Genomic DNA, 27,138 nt, shown 5'->3' with positions numbered 1-27,138 from the left:
TGTTTTTCTTAATTCCTAAGTTACGAAAAGGCTGGAAGAAAGACACCTCTCCATTCTCAGAGTCCTAGTTCTTCCACCACCCAAGGCTTAAACCATCCTTCCATTGTTCCCACTTCTTATATGCCCCCGATTTTTGTTCCTTTGGGCAGTTGTCTTCTGCAAATGATAGTAAAATGGTTTCTGTTATTCCTACTTTTAATTTCCTTCTCCTCCAATCCAATTCCATTGCTCTGTAGTTTAAAAAATGTCAATGGCATCTTAACTGTCTGCAGTACCAAGTCCTTAGACTGCAATTTACAGGGTTCTTCACAATATACTCCCAACCCACTTCAACCACATATCCTCAACGTGTTACCTAAATAGATTCCTTATTCAGCTCCTTCAATATAGATTCCATACGTATTTAATAAGCACTTGTCTATGAATCAACTTGTACATATACATAATTGAAGAACCACCACAGAATGCACACATGTATGTACAGCTCCGTGAATTGTCACATTACTCATGGACTGTTAGTGCGGCCTCCCTCGAGAGAAGAGCACGGTGCGGAAGGAGTTGTTTCTTCCAGATTATAAATTAATTTACAAAAGTGACCGTTTATTTTTTCACTCATTGAGCAAATACTTAAGAGCACCTATTTGTGCCAGGTGCCCTCCTTAAGTGCTGTGGCACAGAGTCCCTGCTGTGGTGCTGCCTTAAATGCCGGGAGGAGGGGAGGAGGGGAGGAGGGGGTGGGGTGGGATGCATCAGGGAAGAGCTGCCATTCGAGGATAGCTGAGCAGAGACCCTGCTACATACACATCCCAGAACTTTCCAGGCAGAGGGAACAGCAAGTGGTGGTTATCAGCCAAACATGGGTCACAAGTGATTAAAATCTCATTAAGTAAAATCAGACAGGACGTCAGACTGATGTTTTCCTTTGCTAAATTATCCTCTGATATGAACAAAATACCAAGGATGAATACATCCCTATACATCACATACTGATAAAATGTGTAGACACCACTCCTTGTATTCAGGAACCGTCATCACCAGTAACTAGATGCATTTTCCTCATAGGAGAATGCCATATATTTAATAAAGATAGGGAAATAGAAAGGGAAAAAAATCAGGGTTTCACCCATGCTGGCAGGACTCAACACAATCTGAGTTCTGCTTACCCACACCACAATTAGCAGCTTAGGTGGCTTGTAATTAAAATAAGTGCCGTTCAGGTCCAAGTAACAACTCACAATCTGAGCTACTGGCAAAATTACAAGCTCAGAAAAGCCACCTTCATGCAGTCAATGTTACAGTTCGACCTGAGCTTTGAAAAACAAAAGCGCCCCAAGGCAAGAGACCATGTGCCACAGCACTTAAGGAGGGCACCTGGCACAAATAGGTGCTCTTAAGTATTTGCTCAATGAGTGAAAAAATAAACTGTCACTTTTGTAAATTAATTTATAATCTGGAAGAAACAATTCCTTCCTCACTGTGCTCTTCTCTCAAGGGAGGCTGCACAAACAGTCCATGAGTAATGTGATAACAAAAGCACCCCAAGGCAAGAGACCCTCACTTGATATGGCGCTCAGCCCACCATATCAAGTGAGGGTGATAAAAATACCAGTTAACCTTAGAAACAACCCAGTCTTATCAGCACTGAAACAAAACAGTGGCTTCATTAGGAATCCCATTTTAATCTGAAAGTTTAGTACCTGTTCTGAAGTCCGTCAGAGGACGGAATGTCTCCACATCCACATTGAACCTCCCTAGCGCTTCCTCAAGGCTCTCAGGCTCAGGTTCCCAGCTGACTCCACTGTCAACTGTGTCATCATGCTGCTTAACCAGATTACAGTTGTCTACAGAGTCAAGGCAAATATACACCTAAATGGGGAGAAGGGAAGGGAGAAAGTTCAGATTCTGTAATTTTTAGTATTCATGATGTGGACAGAACGACTGCGCAGCCAGTCCCCAGCAACGGCCTCACAGTCCTCACAGAGTCAAGTCCCCACAGCAAACCAGACTTGCTCTTTGTGACTGGAAAGCACGACAGCGGCGGCGGTATGTGACCACCGAGGCCAGGTTGTCAAGGGCGTGGTCTCTGCCTTGGTGGCGCTCAGCCCACCAGGGGAGCGTGCAGACCCGGGCCCGTGGGGCTGGGGCCCAGCACTCGGGCTCTGGAAGTGGATCCTGCACACCCCACACACACACCCCGACTGCAACCCGAGATCCTGGATTCCCGACTTTCACGTGTGTTGTTTTATGCTGCTCAATTTGGGGTAATTTATGTGGCGACTAATAACTAATTAAAAATCATAAAAACCAACAATAGTTTGCACTACTATGTTCTCTGATGAAATTATGGAGCAAATTCTTCTTGTCTGTGAAAAGAATGGTTTACTGTGTAAAAATGGCTGAGGGACTGCCTGGCCACTTAATTTGTCATTTCTTTCTCTCTTGTTAGGCCAAGCATATATAATTGAATTTTCTTTAGTGTACTTACTCATTCAGTCAATATTTACTGAGTGCCTACTATATCAGGCAGTATTCTAGGTTCTAGGGATACACCTCTGATGAAAACAGACAAAAATCCCTGTCCTCAAGGAATTACATTCTAGTGGGAAGAAGCAGACAAAGAAAATAAGAAGTGGCACAGTGTGTTGTTACAAGGTGATAAGTGGTATGGAAAAACAGCGAATAAAGAGCACCTAAGTTCAATGTAGGAAGAGGACAGGGGAATGAGATGTTTAATAAGATTTCACAGGTGGAAATAAGTTCCAACTTAATCTAAATATTTGATTGAAAAAGCTACACAATACTTGGAAAACCCAACAGTGATTAAGGAACACTTGCCTCATTAAGTACAAACAAGTGTCTGAAGAGGACATTATAGGGCAGGCAACCTAGCGGCCACCAGCTGTCAGCTATGAAAATCAGGAAGATGGAAATGTGGAGACTCAACCCTAGAGTTAAAGACCGAGACTGCCTGTCATGTTTTTAACCACCAGCATTACTGGAATCACGTACTTCGCTGGGTGAGACAACGTGCTTAACTTGAACAGCGTAGAGCTCTCCAGGGGGAGGAAGAGGTGAAGACAAATATGGTGGTAAAACAGGAGTCTCTGTTTCAGGCAAGAGCAATTCCTAAAACACCAAAAATAAATTCCAATTTCAGAGTGACTATTACAGAAACCCACCACGTTATTAAAGCTTATTACAGTGCCAATGTACTTTCATTTAGCAAAAATCTAGCTGAGACACTGAAAATCACAAAATAATTTTGTTGTAGTGGGACCAAAATGTGATAAATAACAAAAGATCTTTAGCAATCTTTTGTCCCATGCCCCAAAAAAAGATTTCGTGTAAAAAAAACCCCCACAGGCATATTTACTTATATATAATATTTACATATAACACATAAAACTCTAGAAGAATGATTAACGAATTGCGGCTGCTTAGTGGGACGGACTGGGGTGTTCAAGATGTAGAATTGGGGCAACTTTTCACATTTCTGTGCTATTTCATTTAGAGTATTTTATAATAAAAACTAATATATGAAATGACAAAGGAAGATTTAAGTTAAAAATCATGAAAAAAGTGTGCTCTCTCTTAAGCTCTATAAAAGCATAAGGAGTAATTAAAAGTTATATGATTCCAAAGAGGATCAAGGCAGTTAGCAGTTGTTAAAAGAAATATATATATAAAAATATAGGGGGTTTTTCTTTTAGTAAGTTAAAAAAACACTTGAATATGGTGATTAATATGGTGATAAATACTAAAACAATCATATTCAAATTTGCAGACTCACTTATTACTATTTAACATTTCCAAACTGGTGGCAAAACAAAACATATTTGAACCACTTAGATTTCAGCAAGAAGTGACTACCTACTGTTGAATTTTACTGATTTGTTACAGAACACTTTACAACAAGCATGTCATTTTTATAATTATAGGAATTAAATTCTACTTAAAATTTTAAATGATAACATTTTACTTACGAAAACACTTCTTGCACCAAAAAGCAAAAGTGACAAAAGAAAAAATAAGATAAAAAGGATAAACTAGACTCCATCAAAATTTAAAACTCTGGTGTATCAAAGGATACCATCAAGAAAGTGAAAAGACAACCCACAGAATGGGAGAAAACATTTGCAAATCATATCTGATAAGGGACTTGTATCTTCACACCTATCCTAAGATGGCTAGGAAAAAGGTCAGATAAGTCTTGGTGAGGATATGGAAAAAGTGGAACCCTTGTACAATCCTAGTACCAAAGTAAAATGATGCCGCTGGTTTGGAAAACAGTTTCATAGTTCCTCAAAATGGTAAACATAGTCACCATATGACTTAGTAATGCCACTCCTAGGTCCATACTCAAGAGAACTGAAAACAGACATCCACTTAAAAATCTGTACACAAACGTTCATAGTAGCTTTAATTCACTATCTGTAAAGGTAAAAAATCAACAGATGAATGGATAAACAAAATGTGGTGTATCTGTATAATGGAATATTATTCAGCAATAAAAAGGACACATACTACAACATGATTCAACCCTGCAAACATTATGCTGAATGAAAGAAGCCAGTAACAAAGGGCTATGATTCCCTTTATATGAAACGTCCAGAACAGACAAACCCACAGAAACAGTTTCCAGGAAACTGGGGAAGGGGAAATGGAAAGTGACTGCTGCTGGTATGGAGCTTCTTTCTGAGATGGAATGTTGTGGAATTAGATCGTTGTGATGATTGCACAACTCTATGAATATATTAAAAACCACTGACTTGTACACTTTAAAAAGTTGAATTTTATGGTATGTAAATTATCTCAATAAAGCTGTTATGCTTACCTTCCTGATCTTGTATCAGATTATTTGTACTGATGAAGTGTCCAAATTTTCAAAATATTTAGATTGAAACTTACCTCAAACCTTATTTCCCATCTCTCTTCCTCATACTTTTTATTGTAATCTGTTGGTTTCTGAAATAATATAGTATTATTAATGAATAAAACTATCTTTATGTAATATTGTTTTAAGGCACTTTCATATTTCATCCCACAAAAACTGCGTGCATGACCTTGTCGGCATTCATTTCAGCTTAACTATGGGAAAATCTAGTGTTCTGAGTGATCTTAATATTGCAACAAGAATCCTCAAAATTATGCTAAAAGCATGTCAACTGTCATCAGTTTATAGTAAGAGTGGGAGCTCTTACCTTTCCTTTTAAATGTTCACACTGAAGAATACACCTGGCAGAGAGACTAAGTAATCTTTATAAAATCTGTTTAACAGATGAAACACCCTTTACACAAACACGCGGGGGGCACACATGCACACACACACACACCTCTATGCTCAAAAGAAACAACTAGCTGTGAGCATTGCATGTACAAAGTTATGTCATAGTTTCCTATTTGAGAGAAGAAAGTAGTTTCCTATATTGAACTGAACATCTACTGTTTGGTTGTGTACTATCACTAAAATGAATATTCAAAAACCTAACAAGTGAACTGCAAGTCTAAAAATATCTTGCTATATAAAATGTTCACATTCTTATTTATGATGAGTACCCTATTTCTATAAAGTATTTGTGGCAGCCTGCAATGTGAAATCGTATCTGTAACAGACTAATTATGTTTTTTAAAATATTATAAACAGAAGCACCAGGCAACTGGGAACGGGCTATTTACTGAAGCTAAGCTTAAAATCTGGCTCTGAGTTCCCTGTAAGAAAGCAAACTGGGGTAAATGTTATAATACTGAATATAAGGCAAAACCATTTTATCTTGGGAGAAGGTCGTTTCTGGCAGTGAATTCCATTATGATTTTATAATTTACATCTATATTCAAACAACGTTAGACAACATATGAGCTTCTCATTAGGTTTGAAGATATAGAAAACTAAGTGACTCTTAATGCAATTGAAATCTTTTTTAGGACTTTATAAAGCATGATATAGGGTATTGCTTTCTCAAAGAATTTACAAATCCTCTAGACCCTCTTAACATATCAGGCATGTAGAACTATATGGAAGGCCTGAGGCAAAACACAAAATATGACATTTTAACCAGTTTCTTCTTTTTCTATAGTTTAGATTTTTATAGAAAAATAGTTCACTTACTTCCTTCAATATTTCCTCAGAATGTTCAAAAGTACAATACTTATGGTGTGCCATAAAATAAGAAAGTGACATTCCATCAAAATAGAGATGAATAGATAATTTCTCCCATGGATTTTCTGGTAATTCCTATTTAAGTTCAATAAAGGAGATTATTACTACAAAAATAAAGTCTGCTTGAAGATTAAAATTTTACAGTCGGCAAAAATGAAATTAGATTTCTGACATTCACAGTATTACTAGTTTGACTAGTGACTCGTTTTGTAAAATGTTCTTCCTGGTATTTTGGCAGATAACAAGGCAATAATGCTACTACTCTGGTTTTTATAAAATATATTTACATGTCCATAAGGTAGAGTTTTCTAGTTATGTAAAGAAAACAATTTGCTATACATCATCTTTAGATAATACTAATAATTTATACTAAGTAGAAGGAGAAAGAAAAAGTTATGCTCAGGGGTAAAGAAATGAAGTTTAGTTAAAAATCCAAAAATGGCAGGAATCAGAAGAAATTAACAACAGTCTAGGAGTCATATAGTAGCTTTCAAACCCGTGGGTCTATTTTCAAACATTAGGTACCAAAATGCACATGACTGATAAGCTGATCGTTCCTCGCTGTTTCCACTTGGTACCACCTTAGTCCAAACTCAGAGTTAAGTGTAATCGCCTTCCAGCTGATCTCCTGCTTCTACCTTTTTCTACCATCCAGTTTTCACCAGTGCAAAGTGAAAACAGTAGATTGTGAGGTCAGATCACATCCACCTCCGCGCAGTGACAACTGCACCTCTCACAGGTGGCCTCCCACCTCCGTCCTTCCGTCTGCTCCTTGGACACTCCAGGCGTCTCCTGCCCTGCGGCTCTCTGCACTGATCTGGTAACTGCGTGGTGTGTCCTCTCACCACTCGGAAGTCTCAATCAAATTTTATCTTTTTAGGGATGTCTTCTCTGACCACTGTATTTAAAATGTTATCTCCTCCCCCACCCACCTCTCCTTATCAGCCTTTCCGAATTCATTTTTCTAGCCAGCACTACTATTTAACATCTATATATATATTTTTTATTTTACTTCCCATCACTAAAATGGAAGCTCAACGGAGGCAGGAGCTTCTATTCGGCTCTTGCTGTGCCTGCAGGCCCAGGACAGAGCCCAGCAGGTAAGAGGCACCGGGTCCGTGCCATGAGCACGTAAGGTAGGAGGAACACTTCTGGGGAAGGTCCGCTACGGCAGCAGGGCTGCAAGGGCAGGCACAGGCATGGTTTCTGAGAAATCCAGTACCTTGGTATACGCCACACTGTTTTCCTAGGCTAATAAGCTAAGCAGCAAAGAAAGCCACCTGGATAACCTGAACAGTTCCCATCTCTGCAGGACTTCCGTGACTGTCCACAGAGGCTGTGAATAACCAGAGGTGGAGAGGCTTCTCCACTTTCTTATTTAAGTGCGTCTGTGGCTCTTTTTAGGTCTTTATTAGCCTGCCATCACACCTTTCATACAGAAACACTTCAAGTTTTCCTATCTTTCTGCCTGAACCCTCCAACACAGCTCCAGGAGAATCTTCTCATTGCCTCACTGCTCAAGAACCCCCAGCGGGGCCTCCTGCCTGACGTCTACTTCTCTTAAACCCTATTCGCACTGCTGCTCCTCCCAAAACTTCTACTGTTCTAGTAGATGCATTTCCCATTTCTGTCTCCGCACCTACCTGGTCAGGAGCACTTCATCAACTCCCATTTCTACATTCCTATTACACTCACTCTTTTTACCAGCTGTCTGGCTCTCGGCAAGTTGTGGTGTGAAGTCTTTAGGGTTTTGTCTTGTGTCTCACTGTTTCACTAACTAGACAGGGCCCTTGAGGACGGGAATTACCTGCACCTAACACAGTGCTACACACACAGCACCATCCTGAAAACTACCATGTGTGTTTATAAACATCTCTACTTCCTTAGTACTCTCCTTGTGTCAAAATAAGTTGTTAATAAGGAATCTTCCAAGTTACTTGCTTATGGAAGTTCTCAGGAACTTGCTCAAAATTAGATTTATTTAAAGTGAGCCTAGGAACCAAAGTGGTAACTTCTTTTATGTTAACGAGTAACTGATAATCACATAGGAACATAGTTCTTCATAAAAAAAATCCCTCAAATTATATTACCTGTAACACTTTATGGCTAATAAACTAAATCAATGATATATGCTTTATTTTTAATTTTTTTTTGAAGTTGGTTGTTTTAAGATTTTTTGATGTGAACCATTTTTAAAGTCTTTATTGAATTTGTTACAATATTGCTTCTGTTTTTTGGTCCCTTGGCCGAGAGGCATGTGGGATCCTAGCTCCCCGACCAGGGATCAAACCCACAGCCCCTGCATCAGAAGGCGAAGTCTTAACGACTGGACTCCCTGGGAAGTCCCAATGATATATGCTTTAAATACAAATTACCATAATGTGAACTTCCACCTCTCTCTTTGAAAGCAGTTCCTGAAGGAGTTCTACTGCATCTGGTTGCCAGACATTCCCGACCTATTTGGGATTAATAAACTCAGATTCTTTCACAAAATAAAAGCAGGAAGTAAATGAAGATACACAAAAGTAGCCATAAACAGGTAACACTAGAGAGAAGGACAAAATATATAGGCAGTTTTCAGAGAATATCATGGGTATATGATAAAAATGATCTTAAGAAACTAATAATTTGTCTCAGCTTCCCCCCATGTTACTCTCTTAAAGCATTTTATGCTTTAAAAAGATAAACCTGCACTAAAAACAAAGCATCATAGAACTTTTAAAAGAGGCCAATATGCCAAAGCAGTGCTTGTAAACTGACTACAATGTGTATTTATTAAGGAGCAGTGACTATTACGTCTTATGTGTTAAGAGGTTCACTTGGCCAGGAAATTGGGGCCTCCTGCCAAAAGCCCACGAGGAGCCCCAGCTTCCTGCCAGTGCCCTGTGAGTGAGCATCTGGAAGCAGGTTCTTCAGCCCAGTCAGTCCTTTGGGTTATTGCATTTCTGGTGCACATCTTGGCTGCAGAGTCATCAGGGACCCTGAGCCAAAACACCCAGCTAAGCTGTTCCCAATGCCTGAGCCACAGAAACTGTATGAAACTTTTAAAAAGCTTATTGTCAATTTAGACCACTAAATTTTAAGCTTAATTTGTTATATAGCAAGAGATAATTAATATACCATTCCCTTCTCTGATCCAGCTTCAAATTTCTTGAAATTTTATTTGAACCATAACTAAAATTAACAATTCCAAACAAAATTCCCATCTATGAAGACATTATCTCTCTTAACTTATTCAGATATTTTTATATCCTTCAGTATAATTCTGCCATTTTCTTCATAAAGGCCCTTTAGCTATCTTTGTAAGCTTATTTCTAAATATTATTTTTGCTGCACTGAAAGGGATTTCATCTTACATTCTAATTTCTAGAAAACTATTGTTAATAAAGACAGTATTTTAAAATTAATCATCGTATAAAATCTCTGTTTACTCACAGGTATGGTATTATAGAGCTGACAAGGAATACAAAGTTGGGGTGTATCAGGGTATAGCAAAATAGGGTAAAGATGACACTGTGGAATCTTCTCAGTGAATCCGTGATCTAAATATTGTACCTGAAACAGGACAAAGTTCATAATTAAAACTTACTACTAAAAACTAGGGGACAGAAAAGACTCCCTGGTATTAAATAGAATTAAAAAAAAAGACATTCTAGAAGGAGATATAAATCTGGATTTAAAAAATCTCTAGAAAAAAAGTAACACTGTATTTCCTCATCCCATAGTGTATCAAACCTCACTGTCAAAAGGTTTTCTTACAAATGAACAAAAGCTTTTTCTTTTCTTGAGAATAATCAATTTTTTGGAGGATGTTTAAAATTTTTCTTTTGTTTTTCCAAGTATTTTAGAAGTCCTGATTTCCATTTAATAAAAGAACATTTCTCAGTATTCCTCAGTTTCACAGTTTGGGAAACTCTGCATGTAATGTTTCCTTCCTGGAGAATCACACTGCATAATAAAGGTTCTGAGAAGTCCTATGAGAAAGAAACTTGTTTTTAAGTCATCCAATGTTCCTCAAATTTTGTAAAATAACTTTCTAAAGACTTCATTTTTTAAAGAATTTTGGGTTCACAGCAAAATTTAGAGAAAGGCACAGAGATTTCCCTCACACCCCAGCCTCCCTCACTGTAACATCCTGCACCACAGTGGTAATTTGTTATAATCATGAACCTACATGGATACGTCAAAATCAAGGTCCATATAGATTACGTTAGGGTTCACTTGGTGATGTATACCCTGTGGGACTGACAAATGTATAAAGATGCCCTGTGAAAACAAAGGGTGTTTTCATTGCCCTAAAAATCCTCTGTCCTCCCTCCCCGCAAGCCCTGGCAAACATCTTTTTACTATCTCCATATTTTGCATTTTCTAGAAGGTCATATAGTTGGAGTCATACAGTATATGTAGCCTTTTCAGACTTGCTTTCACTTAGTGATATGCATTTAAGGTTCGTCCATGGCTTTTCATGGCTTGATAGCTCATTTCTTTTTAGCACTGAATAATATTGCACTGTATGAATGCACACTACAGCTTATTTATCCGTTCACCTACTGAAGGACATCTTGGGTGCCTCCAAGTTTGGCAATTATGAATAAAGCTCTTATAAACAGGTTTTTGTGTGGACATGTTTTCAACTCCTTTGGGTAAATACTGTAAAAATTTAGTAAACAGAAACCTCAGTTAAACAGAGTTGGGAGATCAGAAAGGGGGAGCTCCATGTCCTTTGATGATAGCAGAGCCCAACAGGAGGAATACAGACTCTTCTTCTTTCCTGGGAAGGACTCAGCCAATGAAAAGCCACGGACTCTTTGTTTACTAGAACCATACCCACTTCCTTTTCTTCTCTATAAACGTGTTCTCCTTTCCTTGCTTTGCAGGAACTTGCACGTTCCTGCAGACCCTGAATTGTAATTCTCTGCTGATCCTGAATAAACCCAACTTTGCTGGAGAAGTATCTGGCAGTCTGTTTATTTCAGGTCAACAATACCAAGGAGTGCGACTGCTGGATCATATGTGAAGAGTAGATTTAGTTGTTGAGAAACCGCCAAACTGTCTGCCAAAGTGGATGTACCACCGTGCACTCCCACCAGCAGTGGAGGGTTTCAGTTGCTCCATATCCTCACCAGCATTTGGTGTTGTCTGTTCCAAATTTTGGCCATTCTAGTATATGTGTAGTGCTATCTTGTATTAACTTGCACTTCCCTGGTGACATATGATGTGGAACTTCTTTTCATATCCTTATTTGCCATCTGTATGTCTCCTTTGGTGAGGTATCTGTTAAGGTCTGTGGTCCATTTTTTAAATTGGCTTGTTTTCTTACTGTTAAATTTTAAGAGTTCTTTGTATATTTTGGATAACAGTCCTTTATCAGATGTATATTTTGCAAGTATTTTCTCCCAGTGTTTAGCTTGTTTTCTCATAATCCTGACATTGTCTTTTGCAGAGGATAAGTTTTTAATTTTAACGAAGTCCAGCTTGTACCTTATTTCTTTCATGGGTCATGTCTTTGGTGCTGTATCTAAAAAGTCATTGCCATATTAAAGGTCATCTATGTTTCTATGTTGTCTTTCTAGTCTTACAGTTTTATGTTTTACATTTAGGTCTGTAGTCCATTTAGAGATGATTTTTATGGAAGGTATGAAATCTGTGTCTAGATTTTTTTGCATGTGGATGTTCCATTGTTCCAGCACCATTTGCTGAGAAGACTATCTTTGCTCAGTTGCATTGCCATTGCTCCTTTGTCAAAGATCATTGACTATATTTATGTGGGTTTATTTCTGTGTTCTCTAGTCTATTCCATTGATCTATTTGTATTTTGCTTTGCCAATACCACACTGTCTCGATTAACTTTATACTAAGTCTTGAAGCCTAGCGTTGTCAGTCCTTTAACTTTGTTCTTCTCCTTCAATATTGTGTTGTCTATCCTGACTCTTTTGTCTCTCCATATAAACTTAAGAATAAAGTTTGCTGATATCCACAAAATAACTTGCTGGAATTTTGACTAGGATTGCACTGAATCCATAAATACAGTTGAAAAGACCTGACATCTTGACATCGAGTCTTCCTATCCAAGAACAGAGTGTTGCTCCATTAATTTTGTTCTTTGATTTTGTTCATCAGAGTTCTGCAGTTTTCCTCTTATATATCTTTGTATATATTTTGTTAGATTTATACCTAAGTATTTTGTTTTGGGGGTGCTAACGTAAAATGGTATTGTTTTTTATTTCAAATTCCATCTGTTCACTGCTAGTATATGAGAAAGAAATTGAGTTATGTATATTAACCTTATATTCTGCAATCTTCCTGTAATTGCTTACTAGTTCCAAGAGCTTTTTGATGAGTCTCTTGCTTTTTTTTTTTTGCGGTACACGGTCTAGTCCATCTAGGTTATCCAACGTGTGGGTATACTTGTTCACAGTATTCCTTTATCTTTCAATGTTCATTAAATCTGTATTGATATCCCTTTTATTTCTGATATTAGTAATTTGTGTCCTTTTTCTTTTTTTTTTCTTGGCTAGCCAGGCTAGAAGGGTTATCGATTTTATCAAACTTTTCAACGAATCAGCTTTAAATCTCATTATTTTTTTTCCCTTGAATTCCTGTTTTCAGGGATTCACAGATTTCAGCTCGACCTGGTCAGGGGCTCTTACTATTTCTTTTCTTCTGCTTACTTTGGCTATTTCTTTTTCTAATTTTCTAAGGTAGAAACATAGATAATTGATTTTAGACTTTCCTTCTTTTATTTTATATATATATATATATATATATATGTATGTATGTATGTATGTATGTATGTATGTATGCATTCAATACAATGAATTTTCCCCTCAGAACTGCTTTAGCTGCATCTCATAAATTTTTTAAGTTGTTTTCATTTTCATTTAGTTCAAAATATTTTAATATTTCTCTTGAGATTTCTTCTTTGACCCATGAGTTATTTAGAAGTTTGCTGTTGAATCTCCATGCATTTTGGGATTTTCCAGTTGTCTTTCTCTTACTGATTTCTAGTTTAACTCTATTGTGGTCTGACAGCAAACACCGATTCCTATTCTTTTAAATTTAAGGTGTGTTTTACAGCCCAGAACGTGGTCTATCTTGGTGAATATTCCATGTGAGCTTAACAATGTGTATCTTGCTGTTGTTGGAGGAATAATTCTATAGATGCTAATTATATGCAGTTGATGATGTTGTTGCTGAATTCAGTTATGTCCTTACTGATTTTCTGCCAGTTGGATCTGTCCATTTCTGATTCGGGGGGGGTGTTGAAGTCTCCAACTATGATAGTGGATACACCTATTTCTCCTTGCAGTTCTACTAGTTTTTGCCTCATGTAGTTTGACTCTCTGTTCTTAGGGCCATATTAAGAATTTATTAAGACATTCAGAATTTTATGTCTTCTTGGAAAACTGACCCTTTTTCATTATGTAATGCCCTTTTTCCTTGATAACCTTCCTTGCTTTAAGTCTGTTCTGAAATCATTATAGCTACTCTTTTTTTTTTTGTGGTACACGGGCCTCTCACTGTTGTGGCCTCTCCCGTTGCGGAGCACAGGCTCTGGACGCGCAGGCTCAGCGGCCATGGCTCACGGACCCAGCCGCTCCGCGGCATGTGGGATCCTCCCGGACTGGGGCACGAACCCATGTCCCCTGCATCGGCAGGCGGACTCTCAACCACTGCGCCACCAGGGAAGCCCTATAATCTATTTTGAGTTAATTTGTGTGTACTGTTTAAGACAGTGGTCTAGTTTCATTCTTTTGCATGTGGCTGTCCAGTTTTCCCAACACCATTTATTGAAGAGACTGTCCTATCCCCATTGTATATTCTTGGCTTTGTCATAAATTAATTGTTCACATGTGCGTAGGTTTATTTCTAGGCTGTCTATTCTATTCCACTGATCTATGCATCTTTTTTTTATGCCAATATCATACTGTTTTGTAGTTTTTTCTTGATAGCCAGATATGTACTGTGTAAAAGGAACTGCTATAAATGGGCCTTCAGTAATGTGGTAGGAAGGTGTGGCGGGAGGGGAAATGTTCTATAGTCTTATGATTACGTCTCAGTCTTTCATTGAGACTATGCTTTCAGACTGTGAACTTCACAAGTGTTTCTCAGTTTTTTGCTCTACTCCCTAAAGTGGGAAAGGATGATATAGTGAGCTGGAGTTGGGTCTTTTTCCAATGTGGAAAGCTAGAGTTAAATGGAATTGGGTAATTTCCTTTCCCCCAGGTTGATTAGGCTCTGATAATACCCCAGATGCTTAGGCCCTGCTTAACTACTGTCTCCTGAGTGCAGGCCTCATTAAGAAAAACAGAATGCTGTAGCGTATTTCAAAATGGTTCCTTTTCTCCTTCCTCTGCTGGAAGCATCTCTGATATTTATGTGAGAACCTGGTCAAGCTCTTGGAGATAAATCTCATAGAACCGTGTGGAACCTTCTGATGACTGGGTTCCCTGGAGTTTTTGCCTCTCAGAGTTGTCCACACTAAATTCCAGTAATTCTTGGGAATTCCCTGGCAGTTCAATGGTTAAGACTCTAGGCTCTCACTGCCGAGGGCCCAGGTTCAACCCCAGTTGGGGAACTAAGATCCCATAAGCCATGTGGTGCAGCAAAAAAAAAAAAATCCAGCAATTCTTCCATTAGAGTTCTGGTCGTCAGTCTCTGCTCCCATAAGCTGTGACTCCCTATATTCACCTGACTCTCTAACTGTTGGGGCAGTGGTTTGCCCTTTGTACTCCCTCTCTTACAGATACAAGAAGAGTTACAGATTTTTCAGTTTGTTCAGCTTTTTACTTGCTGTTAGGATGGTGTGGCAACTTCAAAGCTTCTTAAATGTGGAACCAGAAACTAGAAGTCCTCAACAGTCCATTTTTAAAAGTGCTTTATTTAATTTTGATTATTCAGTTTCTAAATTGTTTCAAGAATAAGGAATGTCAATAAGTTACTTCTGTTACCCCAACTTAATGAAATTAACATATCACTGTTTAATTGGGCTGTCTTGGCAGTCAGCATTAAAAAAATGAAATAGAATTAAATAAAAATTATCTGAGTACTTCACAGGTAGTTAGGGTATGTACAATTACATGTAATGTCTATTTCTTAATGTGGATCATAGGATAACCTTGAAAGATAGCAGGTTAAGGAATGAAAAATTTATTGTGTATACTTGAAATGCATAGGAAATTAATTAAAAATGATTAAAATATCAAAATACTCTCGAATTTAAAAAAGAGATATTAGAAAGTATAAAAAAAATATAGTTCACCACTATCTTATTTGGATCCTATATATGTAAAGATTATGAATTTAATACCTTAATGAAAATTGAATTTCAATTTACTTTTAGATTAAAAAAGTTATCTGAACAATTCAAATGTATGTGAAAATAGACTCATTTGCATATAAACACATGAATCTGTTGAGTATCCATATACCTAAATAGTAACCCAAAATTTTAAACCATCTTACTTCTATTAAAAACCTATGAAGGGGCTTCCCTGGTGGCGCAGTGGTTGAGAGTCCGCCTGCCGATGTGGGGGACACAGGTTCGTGTCCCAGTCCGGGAAGATCCCACATGCCATGGAGCGGCTGGGCCCGTGAGCCATGGCCGCTGAGTTTGTGCGTCCGGAGCCTGTGCTCCGCAACAGGAGAGACCACGACGGTGAGAGGCCCGCATACCGCAAAAAAAAAAAAAACTATGAATTGCATATAAACACATGAATCTGTTGAGTATCCATATACCTAAACAGTAACCCAAAATTTTAAACCATCTTACTTCTATTAAAAACCTATGAAGGGGCTTCCCTGGTGGCGCAGTGGTTGAGAGTCCGCCTGCCGATGTGGGGGACACAGGTTCGTGTCCCAGTCCGGGAAGATCCCACATGCCATGGAGCGGCTGGGCCCGTGAGCCATGGCCGCTGAGTTTGTGCGTCCGGAGCCTGTGCTCCGCAACAGGAGAGACCACGACGGTGAGAGGCCCGCATACCGCAAAAAAAAAAAAAATCTATGAAGGGCTTCCATGGTGGCGCAGTGGTTGAGAATCCACCTGCCGATGCAAGGGACATGGGTTCAGTCCCTGGTCTGGGAAGATCCCACATGCTGCAGAGCAACTAAGCCCCGTGCGCTACAACTACTGAGCCTGTGCTCTAGAGACCACGAGCCACAACTACTGAGCCTGCGTGCTGCAATTACTGAAGCCCACGCGCCTAGAGCCTGTGTTCTGCAACAAGAGAAGCCACCACAGTAAGAAGCCCGCACACCTCAACAAAGAGTAGTCCCCACTCGCGGCCAACTAGAGAAACCCCATGTGCAGCAACAAGGACCCGACACAGCCAAAAATAAATTAAATAAAAATTTTAAAAAACCTATGAAAATAAATAAATGTATTTGTATAACTAAATCACTTTGCTGTATACCTGAAGCTAACATAACATTGTAAATCAACTATACTGCAATAAAATTTTTTTTAAATAAAAATAAAAGATACCTTCCAGGAAAAAAAAAACACAAAACCCTGTAAAGTCTGTATTCCAGCACAGAAAGCACAAGGCTTAGATCAGAAATTTTGGAATCAGATGCTTAGCTATAATTCTAGTACCACCACCCACTGACATGTTGACCTCAGGCACATCACTGAACATAAATTTCAATTTTCTTACTGGTAAAATGGGAATAGCAATCTACATCTATGATAGCTGGAAACGAATAAGAAAATACAAACACGCATATGTGAAAAAAGCTTAGAAACCTGAAGTGCTACGTTATTGTCAGGTATCATCATCAAATAGATAATAATCTGTTCAAGTATTAACAAAAGACTTTTCTTCTTAATTTTCCCTCCCCTCCTAAAACCAAAATCTTCACAGGCTGAATGTCTCGATTTCATTGCTATACTTAAAGTACAATGTAAATGGAGACATTTTTCATCTATATTTTTATATACACATATTTTCAAAGTACAGTTGACCCTTGAACAACACGGGTTTAAACTATGAGGGTCCACTTCCACATGGATGTTTTTCAGTAAAAACCTACTACAGCACTACATGATCAACAGCTGATTGAATCCACGACACAGAACCGTGGACATGGAAGCATGATATAAATTATACTCAGGTCAGCTACAGAGAGTGTTGGCTCCCCAGCCCTAGTGCTGTTCAAGGGTCAACTGTATGCAGCTCTTTCTGAAGATTTTAGATGAAACTCAAGTACTATTCTTAGTAGTCTGGAAAGGGTAAATTAACCCTCATGTGAAAGGGTAAATTAGGGGGTCCCGTAAACAAATTTACTAAGGAGATATAGAATATACTGGAAAATAAGTTGTTTTATTTAGCACCATGCACACAAATAAGGCTGCCAATCACAAATAAGTGGTACCATTAAAGTTTCAGTGGTAAAAATCCGTATCTGGAAATATTTTTTTGTTATTCAGGTTAATAAATATACTTGAAAATAAAAAGAGGAATTCTTATTACAAATAAATATATAATGCATCTAAGTGATTCTCTTACATGAATGAACTCATTAAAAGATGTTTTAATCAAAATTGCATGTATCTGAACTTGAAAGACCTCTTAATGTTATAGCACTTAGCCTTAAAATAGTCACAAAAGAATTTCAGACTCACCCTGATAGCGCCGCCAATGACTTCCATTACTTTGCCTCGATACCACAAAGTATCTGACCCCCTTACTGCACAAGCTTCTCCCTTTCTCCAGAAATAAGGCTCCAAAAGACCAAGGCATTTTAAATTACTCTGAATTTCATTCATCATTTTTATTAGTTCAAATTCTGAAGAAATTATTAAAAATAGAAAGCATTTAGGAAAAATTCCCTACCATTTTCAAATGAAGTCATCATCAAACTTTAGTAACTTCATCACTTAGATAACATTAAAAGCAATTAAAAATCACTCCCCACATAATAGAGCTTTAATAAAAATCTAATTTAGCCAATAGCTTCAATATGTTTCGAAACATACTACTAACAACATGTAAATTATTATTCTGATCTATGGTTACAAACACAAGCATTATCTTGGAAGTGCAAGAATCATTAAAAGCTCTTTGTTATTTGATGCTTAGATACAGCATAGTGCTGCGGGTATAATATTAAAATTCTAATATTGCTACTTCCTGCTAACTGGCTCATTATTTCCACAGTAAATTTATATGCCCATAACTGATGCCAGAGACGGCAAGCTCTGGTGTCATTCCTGTAACAGTTCTACTACTTTAGTTGTGAGCTCCTGGGCATAAGCCTCAGTCTGTTCTTCTGTAAACTGGGTGTAATAGTGCTAGCCCACATTATCAGTATTGCAGGAGACTGGAAGTGAGGCATCTGGCAACCAGTTCTAGCTATGATTATTTACACACGTCAAGCAAAGTTTCTGGATTAAGTACTGTTGCTACAGGTCTGAAACACTACTCACTTCTAGAATAGCCAATTACACAGATTTAGTCTGGTTTTCAAATTAAAAAACAGTATTTAGCAGATCAACACATGAGACAAAAATTTCAACAAATTCGTAGCCCCCATACCCCTATCCGTAGGTGGACTTACTATGAAGCTAACGGAGCTTAAGTCCCGTGAAAGCTAGAGCTGCTGTGAGTCATCAAGTGTCCTGGACACACTCAGGTTGTAGAAAGGAAGCGTTAGTACATAAGCTAAAGAGATCTCAGGAAGGACCTGAATCTCAAATGGCCCTGACTCTCCAGTCATTTGTTGTGACTTCTTTTCTCACTTTTAAACGAATATAAACATTTGCATTTTTTTTTCTTAGAGAGCCTCCAAACTTGTATAACTGGAACCTGTCCCCCCATGCTTATCTTAGGCCCAATGTTTATCCATTCCCAATGTCTCAATAAATGATCTTCATGTGCTAGGCATTGTGCAAAGCACCTTTCATGCATTATTTCATTCAAACCTCACAACAACTCAGTGAAAAAGAGGTTCAGAAAGGTTAAATATCTGCCCAAGGAATTTCAATCCATGTGTATTTTACTAGAGATATTCCCTTCCAATTAAAATTCTCTAGTAGTAAAAGCGACCACTTGTACAGAATACTGCATAATGTGAAAGATCTTACCTGATAATTTAGGTACCACAAATATAGTTCCATCATCACCAATGCAGCTGACTACTGCCTCAAATACTTTCTGGTTAGGAATAGCTGGTGGTTTATAGCATCCAGTGGTTCTTGGTTCTAGAATTTTCTCCTTAAATTCAGACACCTCGTGTTCACTGAGAATATCAGCAGCTCTTTTGTCAGGGTCAGAGTTAATTTTAATACACTTAGTAACCACTGACTCTCCTTGTACCAGTGGGATTTCCAGAGACTTCTGGGATAATGAATGGCTGTTATATAATTTATTAGTTCTGTAACATGCAAAAAAGAATATATCTAACCATGAGCAAATAAAAAAATTCTGGGAAAACAATATAAAAAGAATCCTTCAAATATATTTGAAGGATTAGTCTAGTCTAATTAAACTAGGATATCCTAGTCTAATTTGTTACATAAAAATGAGCATACTTTAAGTTATAATGAAAATTATTTTAAATTATGCATGAGCTTGATGATAATAAAGCAATATAATTTCACTTAAATGCATTAAATTACTATCCCATATTTACATGCTATTCTCTCTTAAAATCTATTAAGTATATCCCAAGTATCATACAATTAACTAGATGTTATTGGGAAATACAACAGCTTCAAGCTGATTCTAGTTTAGCCCAAAGACAGATCATACATGTGGCAAGTTATCAACATTCATAAAATAATACAAAGATAATGAGTCCCTTAAAAAAATACAGTTTTTCCATACTATTCAGATATTAAGTGTTAGTGGTAACACATGCTATATTCATTCATAATTGCTTTACTTCCTGTTATTCCCTTCCAATTAAAAAAACATGCCTATAAAAAACCCTAGAAGGAAATATTAACATTGTTTATGTTAGAAAAATGATGGCAGATTTTTGTTTCTTCCACTTTCCTATATTTTCTTTCAAAAGGAAATGAGCACTGGTGAGATAATAGCTGCATAATTCCTCAACTAACACTGCTCCCTCATCACTCCCAGCCTTGAGGTAGTAGTTTTAGTGCCAGAAAAGTAGAAAAGAACATTAAATTAGTGGCAGATATTGTTAGTTAATATAAACTTGTCCGGCATTTTTTTTTTTTTAATGCCCAGCATTTTTCACTTTAACATTTCTTTCAGCAAGGAACTGTATTAGCCTGAAGTCAGTGAATGCAGGACTAGATGCAGAGCCTGGCTGCCTGCCAAGGCCCAGGCAGTGAAGTCAGCATCTACCACACCTGGCCAACTACCTCGGGTTCCGTATTATTTCTGATCTCTCATTCTCCTTCCATTTCATCAAGATTGGGGTCCTGATCCAAATAAGGTAAGGTATAATAATCTAAGATAAAAAAAAAGAGATCTGGCCATGTATGGTAGAAGGTGACCACTTGGAACATGTATCTGCAATTCTAATATACCTCTACCTCTAGAAGGAAAAAGATAAAAGAGGAAACTAGGGTTACAGTGATATCCTGATCCTTCTCCCCTTGGATCAAAGGTATTTAAACCCCAAATTTAGTATCTGAAAGGATCTTTACATGTAAATATTGTTCAATTACTTTTTTGGCTACCCATTTCTACTCATTTGCTACCTGTATCACACAAATATATTTTGGTATATACCTACCAGAATTTCCAACATAAAGCTTAAACATTTCTGCTTAAGCAAATGAGGCCAAAGGGTTCAGATCTGGTACCCACTGTGTAATTCTCTTTTCCTTTAGTTTAAAATGTATTGATAAATGCCAGAGCAAAGGGGGAAGTATAAAAGCAAAAATGTCTAGGAATTTAAACATTTAGTAATTCTGAATGAATTTACTTCTAAGCTGGCTCCTCAGGATTAAGTTATAAATCATTTTTAAGAGCAAACAAGAGGCAATTCATGTCTGAGCACACACAGATACGAACATTTACACAGGCACATAAGAAGCCTCCATCACAAAATGCTGTTTTAAAAAAATAGTCTATACCTCGTTTCTCTCAAAGCCAAACCCCTTTTAATCAAATATTTGGAGACATCAACACACCCTCCTTCTTTATCTCTGCAGAAAATTTTCACAGGTAATGGCCATGTTGTGTTGTTTTCCTGCAGTGATTTAAGAGCAGAGTAAATATGAGACACAAAAACGCAACTTCATATAAACATTACACTTTTCACAGGTATTCCCTCCACATTTCTCCATGCCAGAAAGAAAAATGCCCAACCAAGTAATCTTTTTTTTTTTTTTTTTTTTTTTTTTTCTTTTTTTTTTTGCGGTACATGGGCCTCCCACTGTTGTGGCCTCTCCCGTTGCGGAGCACAGGCTCCGGACGCGCAGGCTCAGCGGCCATGGCTCACAGGCCCAGCCGCTCCGCGGCATGTGGGATCTTCCCAGACCGGGGCACGAACCCGTGTCCCCTGCATCGGCAGGCGGACTCTCAACCACTGCGCCACCAGGGAAGCCCGCAACCAAGTAATTTTGATATCGGAACATATCAGAGAGAAAACAGCATGGAAGACAGTCAACAGAGAAAGACAGTTGTTTTGTGAAGTCTATCAGGAAGACTTCACTGTCCAGGTGAAAAATACCAAGTGGAGGAGAAAAAAGGATGACTGAAAACTGTGTTTTCCATCCCAGATTGGGGAGGGAGGAAAACATCCTCAATTACAAGTTCTCTATTCTCCTGAATTCTTTGTAATTATAGAACTAAAATATATTTTCACAGGTGTGCCTTTCTTCTGCTGTGAAAAGCCAAAGAAAGAACTACAAAACATATGTTCTGTTTTATATGGAATTATAAAAGTGGGGGAAGTACACAAAGAAAAAATTAACATGGAAAGACTTACAAGAAAATTCTAATCATTAATGCAATAAAATGTATCAAATTAGAAAAAAGTTAAGGAGACAAGGAATATTTCTTAGTGTTCTGAAAGGACATGTCCTATATATATGTATCCTCTTCTCAAATCGGCACTCATACAAACACCTTTTATGATGTACAGTTAATATGATTTCACTAGAAGCCTAACTACCAATTCGTAAAGAATATCAAAGGCTTCAGAACTGCACTCTAGCATACATACCTTCTGGTTTTTAATATGCAAATTATCAACTCAAGAATATTAGTTTAGAAATGTTTTGATTCACTCATATAATCATTTACAGTACATATCTATTATGAAACAGGCGTTACAGTGTTTTTTATTGGCCAGGTCGTGTGGCTTGCAGGATCTTAGTTCCCCAACCAAGGACAGAACCTGGGCCCTTGGCAGTGAAAGCATGGAGTGCTAACCACTGGACTGCCAGCGAATTCCCAAACAGGCGTGATAACTTGAAGACCAAAAAAAGGTTGCAAAAAAATATCCAAATAGGGAATTCCCCGACAGTTCAGTGGTTAGGACTCCACGCTTCCACTACAGGGGGCACAGGTTCGATCCCTGGTTGGGGAACTAAGATCCCACATGCCACGCAGCCAGAAAAAAAATCCAAACAGCTTACTATTATTTTCTCAACAAAATAAATGCTTCTGTAGAAAATGTCAATGAAATAACCAGTACACATCTACTGTACCTGTTCACACACTTGTATGACGATGGTTGCTACGGCTCCAGTGAGGTACAACGAGAGACAGTCACAGGCTGTTGCTGTCCATTTGTCACTCCCACCAGCTGGTCTAAAACAAAAAATGACAACTTGTTTTATAACAAATAGCATATATAGAAACATAAAAGAACCATCATATAAAAATATATTTCAAACAACTACATATGTAGTGAGAAGTCAATTTAAACATGGCTTTGTATTATTCTCACAATTTTCTTCCCCATTTTCATAGCCTTTTATTCATCCCTCTATTCTAGCTACGGCCCAAATTACATGCTAAGTTATTTATGTACATCTGTTCTGAAGCTACACTGAGAACTCCTAAAAAAGTAGATGTGTTTTAAGTTTTTTAAAGCTAGTATATACATTTCATATACGCTAACTACACTATAAACTCAGAGAGCAGGGATAATGTATTGTCTGTTATGTGTACACACATTTGATTCTTGAACGATGTGGGGGTTAGGGGTGCTGACCCCCCGTGCAGTCAGAAACCTGTGTGTAACTTCACAATTGGCCCTGCACATCTGTAGTTCTGCATCCAGATACAACCAACCACGGACATGTAGTGCCATAGTATGTATTTACCATTTACGTATAAGAGGACCCGTGCAGTTCAAACCTGAGTTAAGGGTCATCTGTATATTATGTGTTGTATGTGTTATGTCCATCATATCTCCAATGCCTAGCATAGTGCCCAGCTCACAGAAGGCATGCCAAAAATATTTAATGGAAATACAAACAGTCCCTTTGTAATGATGATTTCTCTGCCCAAATATCTTTGGAAGATTTTTTCTGGAATTTAAAGCTAACTTGTATTACTACCCATAAATATTAGCCTCAATAATTTTTAGAAAATTTATTTTTAATAATCATGGTAAAAAGTGTTCAATAAATATTTGACAAATCAATGAAGAGCAGAGTATCAACTTCATCATCTATTTTAGTTTGCAAAGTTGAAACTGAGTGACTTTAGATGTTTCTAACCATCAAATCCACCCCCGAAGAATAAAGAACTAGTACCACTAAAGAGATTACAAGTAAATACTGCAGGCTATGAAGGCTCTCTAGAAAAGGCTTCTAGATGTGGAGTTTCATTAGCGCTGCCCCATCCTCTGAGTAAATAAGCAATGTGGCCAATCTTTTCACACTGAATGGTTTATGTGAGTGAACTAAAGAAATCAACTGTGGGGCTCCCCTGGTGGCACAGTGGTTGAGAGTCTGCCTGCCGATGCAGGGGACACGGGTTCGTGCCCCGGTCCGGGAGGATCCTACATGCCGCGGAGCGGATAGGCCCATGAGCCATGGCTGCTGAGCCTGCGCTCTGCAACAGGAGAGGCCACAACAGTGAGAGGTCCGCGTACCGCCAAAAAAAAAAAAAAAAAAAAGAAAAAGAAATCAACTGTGTATGTAGTTTGACCAAATAGGATTTAGTAAAACTATTTATTAAGAAGCCCAAACAGTGTTCCTATGAGCTAAGAAGCTTATATTATCAGTGACGCCTTGAATTAGTTATCGTTTTTTATTTATGATGGTATACAGATAATATCAGCATACAAGCATCATTAAGGTTTTCCTATGATTTATTAAGAATACACACTTTAAAATATTACCTTTTGAACATCTGAAAGTATTCACAACATTTCAAAAAATCTATGGCATGTATCCATAAAACTTTGTGTTTCAGTTGAGAAAGATAAAAAAGTTCTGGAGATGGACAGTGGTAAAGGTTCCATTACTTAAAGCCATGGAACTGTACACTGAAAAATGATAAATTTTATGTTAATGTATATTTTACCACAATAAAAAGAAATCTATAAAAAAGATTTCTCAGAAGGGTGCATAGTGGTTAGAACTCTGGTTCCAGAATCAGAACTTTAATAATCCTAGTTCAACAGTTTGATGTATTACTCTGGATTATAAAATATTTAACCTCTTGAAGATTCAATTTCCTTATCTTTAAATAATACTTTTTATCTATAGCTTAAAGGTCTTTTGTGATGATTAAGTAAAATAATGCCTGTTAAGGCAATTAATACAGGGTCTAGACATGCTTAAGGTTAGCTATTATTAGACTCCTGAAACAGTGGTGTTCCATTACAGTCCATAAGACATAATTCAAGGTGTCAATAGGAATGCATTCTCTACAAGAGGGGTCCCCAGCCCCCAGGGTGTGGACTGGTCCACGGTCTGTTAGGAACCAGGCTGCACAGCAGGAGGTGAGTGGCGGGCGAGCAAGCAAAGTGTCATCTGCCACTGCCCATCACTCGTGTTACCACCTGAACCATCGCTCGCATTACCACCTGAAATATACCCCCCCTACACACCCCATCCATGGAAAAATTGTCTTCCATGAAACTGGTCCCTGGTGCCAAAAAGGTTGGGGACTGCTGCTCTACAATACTGGGTACAATTAAGGGACTGACAGAATTCTGTTCTATCAATGAACAGAGCCTCCACAACAAAGGGAAAAGGACAGTATCAAGATAGGGAGGAGAGACAGAGACACATTCTCGCCAAGGAAAGACCCACGCCCCAGCTGCAGTGATCCAGAATCAGGAGGGACCACAAAGGAGGGAGAGAGCTGAGCTCTACATGAGGCATGCCAACTGATACTGAGCAGGGCCCTGTAGGGCTCCTGGGCACAAAAACTTTGTGTCTCCCATTTTTTTGAGTATAGGAAATACCCTTCACTTGGCATCACGACCTCTAGATCCTGTACAGGACAGAGTCCCCAGAACACCTGGCTTTGAAAACCAATAGGAAATATGACCAGGAAAACTACAGAACTGCAGAGAACATGATGCTGAAAGCTCAGCTTCTCTGTACACTGGTGCTGAACTGAATCTTGGAGACAGAGTTTTGGGTGAAGCAGAAAAGGATAGCTGTATTACTTTGCCAAGCAAAGGGGGAAACAGAGGGCTAGTGCCTCGAAAAACTATGTGTTCCAACTTGGAGAGGATAGTGAGAAGTTTTATAGTAATGGTTCGGGGCTTTCCTGATGGTGCAGTGGTTAAGAATCCACCTGCCAATGCATGGGACACAGGTTCGAGCCCTGGGCCAGGAAGATCCCACATGCAGTGGAGCAACTAAGCCCGTGTGCCACAACTACTAAGCCTGCGTTCTAGAGGCTGTGAGCCACAACTACTGAACTCGTGTGCCACAACTACTGAAGCCCACACACCTAGAGCCCATGCTCCACAACAAGAGAAGCCACAATGAGAAGTCTGTGCACTGCAACGAAGAGTAGCCCCTGCCCGCCACAACTAGAGAAAAACCGACATGCAGCAATGAAGACCTGACGCAGCCAAAAAAAAAAAAAAAAAAAAATCGTTCAAAGAGGGCGTGATCACATGGACATTCTTCTGATGGGTTGGTAAGAGACATATGTCAGCATCAGCATCATCAACCTTCACTGGTTCCAACTGGTCTGGGGTCTACAGGCTTGTGGGCAGCATACTATCATTAATTGTTAACTTCTCCCACCTGGAGGGGGTTTCAGTATCTCCAAAACAGCTCAAAGATATTGTTGTTTATCCACTGATGGGGAACCAGCACCCTCCCCAAGGCTGCACTACTGTTTCTCTTGACTGTTTTTCCCTGGTCTCGCATCCCCTCCCTTCCCTAATTAGCAACTGTTTGAATCTGCCCATTGGAACTCAGGTCATGGAGGCTGAAAGCTATTTCCTGTAATCAAAGAGATGGGGGACACAGAAAGTCTTTGTGCCAGGGAGTCCCAGAGGGCCCTGCTTGGTAGTAAACAGAAAAACCTGCCCTTAAAGGGCCTGTGCCCAAACTCACTCAACCTAAAAACAGGTGCAAAGACACCAGATTGAAAAGGGCATGGGCCACACACGAAGAGGACCCACTTACTAAATCTTAAAGCGTTTGCTGGAGAGGGAGAAACCAGCTGGGATGCCCCCTAGGGACTGAGACACTAGCAGGAGCCTTTTTTGTGATCTCAGGCTACCTTGCTATCACTAGCACTGAAATTCTCCCTCTAACCTGTTAGCACTAACGGGTCTGCCCTGCTGAGAGTCCTGCCCACCCGAGCCTCAGCTGGGCCTCACAGCCATGCAAGCAACAGCCCTGCCCACCAGCACCCCACAGCAGCCGCTGCCCTGCCACAAGAGGAGGGCACACAGAGCCCACAGAGGGGACACCCCTTGAGTGCCAGGCTGTGGCGACCAGGCAGGATTGTACCCCTGAGTCCCACTGAGCATCTCCTAAGTAAGGCCACTCTTTCAAGACCGGAAGAGATAGCTGATTTATCTAATACATATGAACAAACAGAGAATTAGGCAAAAAGAGGAGA

At 38.8% G+C, this 27,138-nt stretch overlaps 1 protein-coding gene across 1 annotated transcript in view; it reads right to left on the bottom strand.

Moving 5' to 3' along the window:
• The window catches only part of RNF17 (ring finger protein 17), a 109,871-nt gene that overhangs the window by 5,974 nt on the left and 76,759 nt on the right, over nt 1-27,138 (bottom strand). Inside the window, exons 23-32 of the mRNA XM_024751247.1 lie at nt 22,791-22,893; nt 21,210-21,325; nt 19,242-19,531; nt 17,781-17,944; nt 9,593-9,712; nt 8,533-8,613; nt 6,107-6,232; nt 4,909-4,965; nt 3,010-3,126; nt 1,698-1,866 (exon numbers count right to left, since the gene is read on the bottom strand). Coding sequence (XP_024607015.1) covers nt 1,698-1,866; nt 3,010-3,126; nt 4,909-4,965; nt 6,107-6,232; nt 8,533-8,613; nt 9,593-9,712; nt 17,781-17,944; nt 19,242-19,531; nt 21,210-21,325; nt 22,791-22,893 — 1,343 coding nt within the window. The remainder of the gene's footprint in view (nt 1-1,697; nt 1,867-3,009; nt 3,127-4,908; nt 4,966-6,106; nt 6,233-8,532; nt 8,614-9,592; nt 9,713-17,780; nt 17,945-19,241; nt 19,532-21,209; nt 21,326-22,790; nt 22,894-27,138) is intronic.

This window comes from Neophocaena asiaeorientalis, unplaced genomic scaffold (genome assembly GCF_003031525.2).
Source record: "Neophocaena asiaeorientalis asiaeorientalis breed wild unplaced genomic scaffold, Neophocaena_asiaeorientalis_V1.1 scaffold897, whole genome shotgun sequence".
Taxonomy (NCBI): domain Eukaryota; kingdom Metazoa; phylum Chordata; class Mammalia; order Artiodactyla; family Phocoenidae; genus Neophocaena; species Neophocaena asiaeorientalis.
The sequence above is the reverse complement of the archived record's forward strand: the minus strand, read 5'-3'. Positions and strand labels throughout refer to the sequence as shown.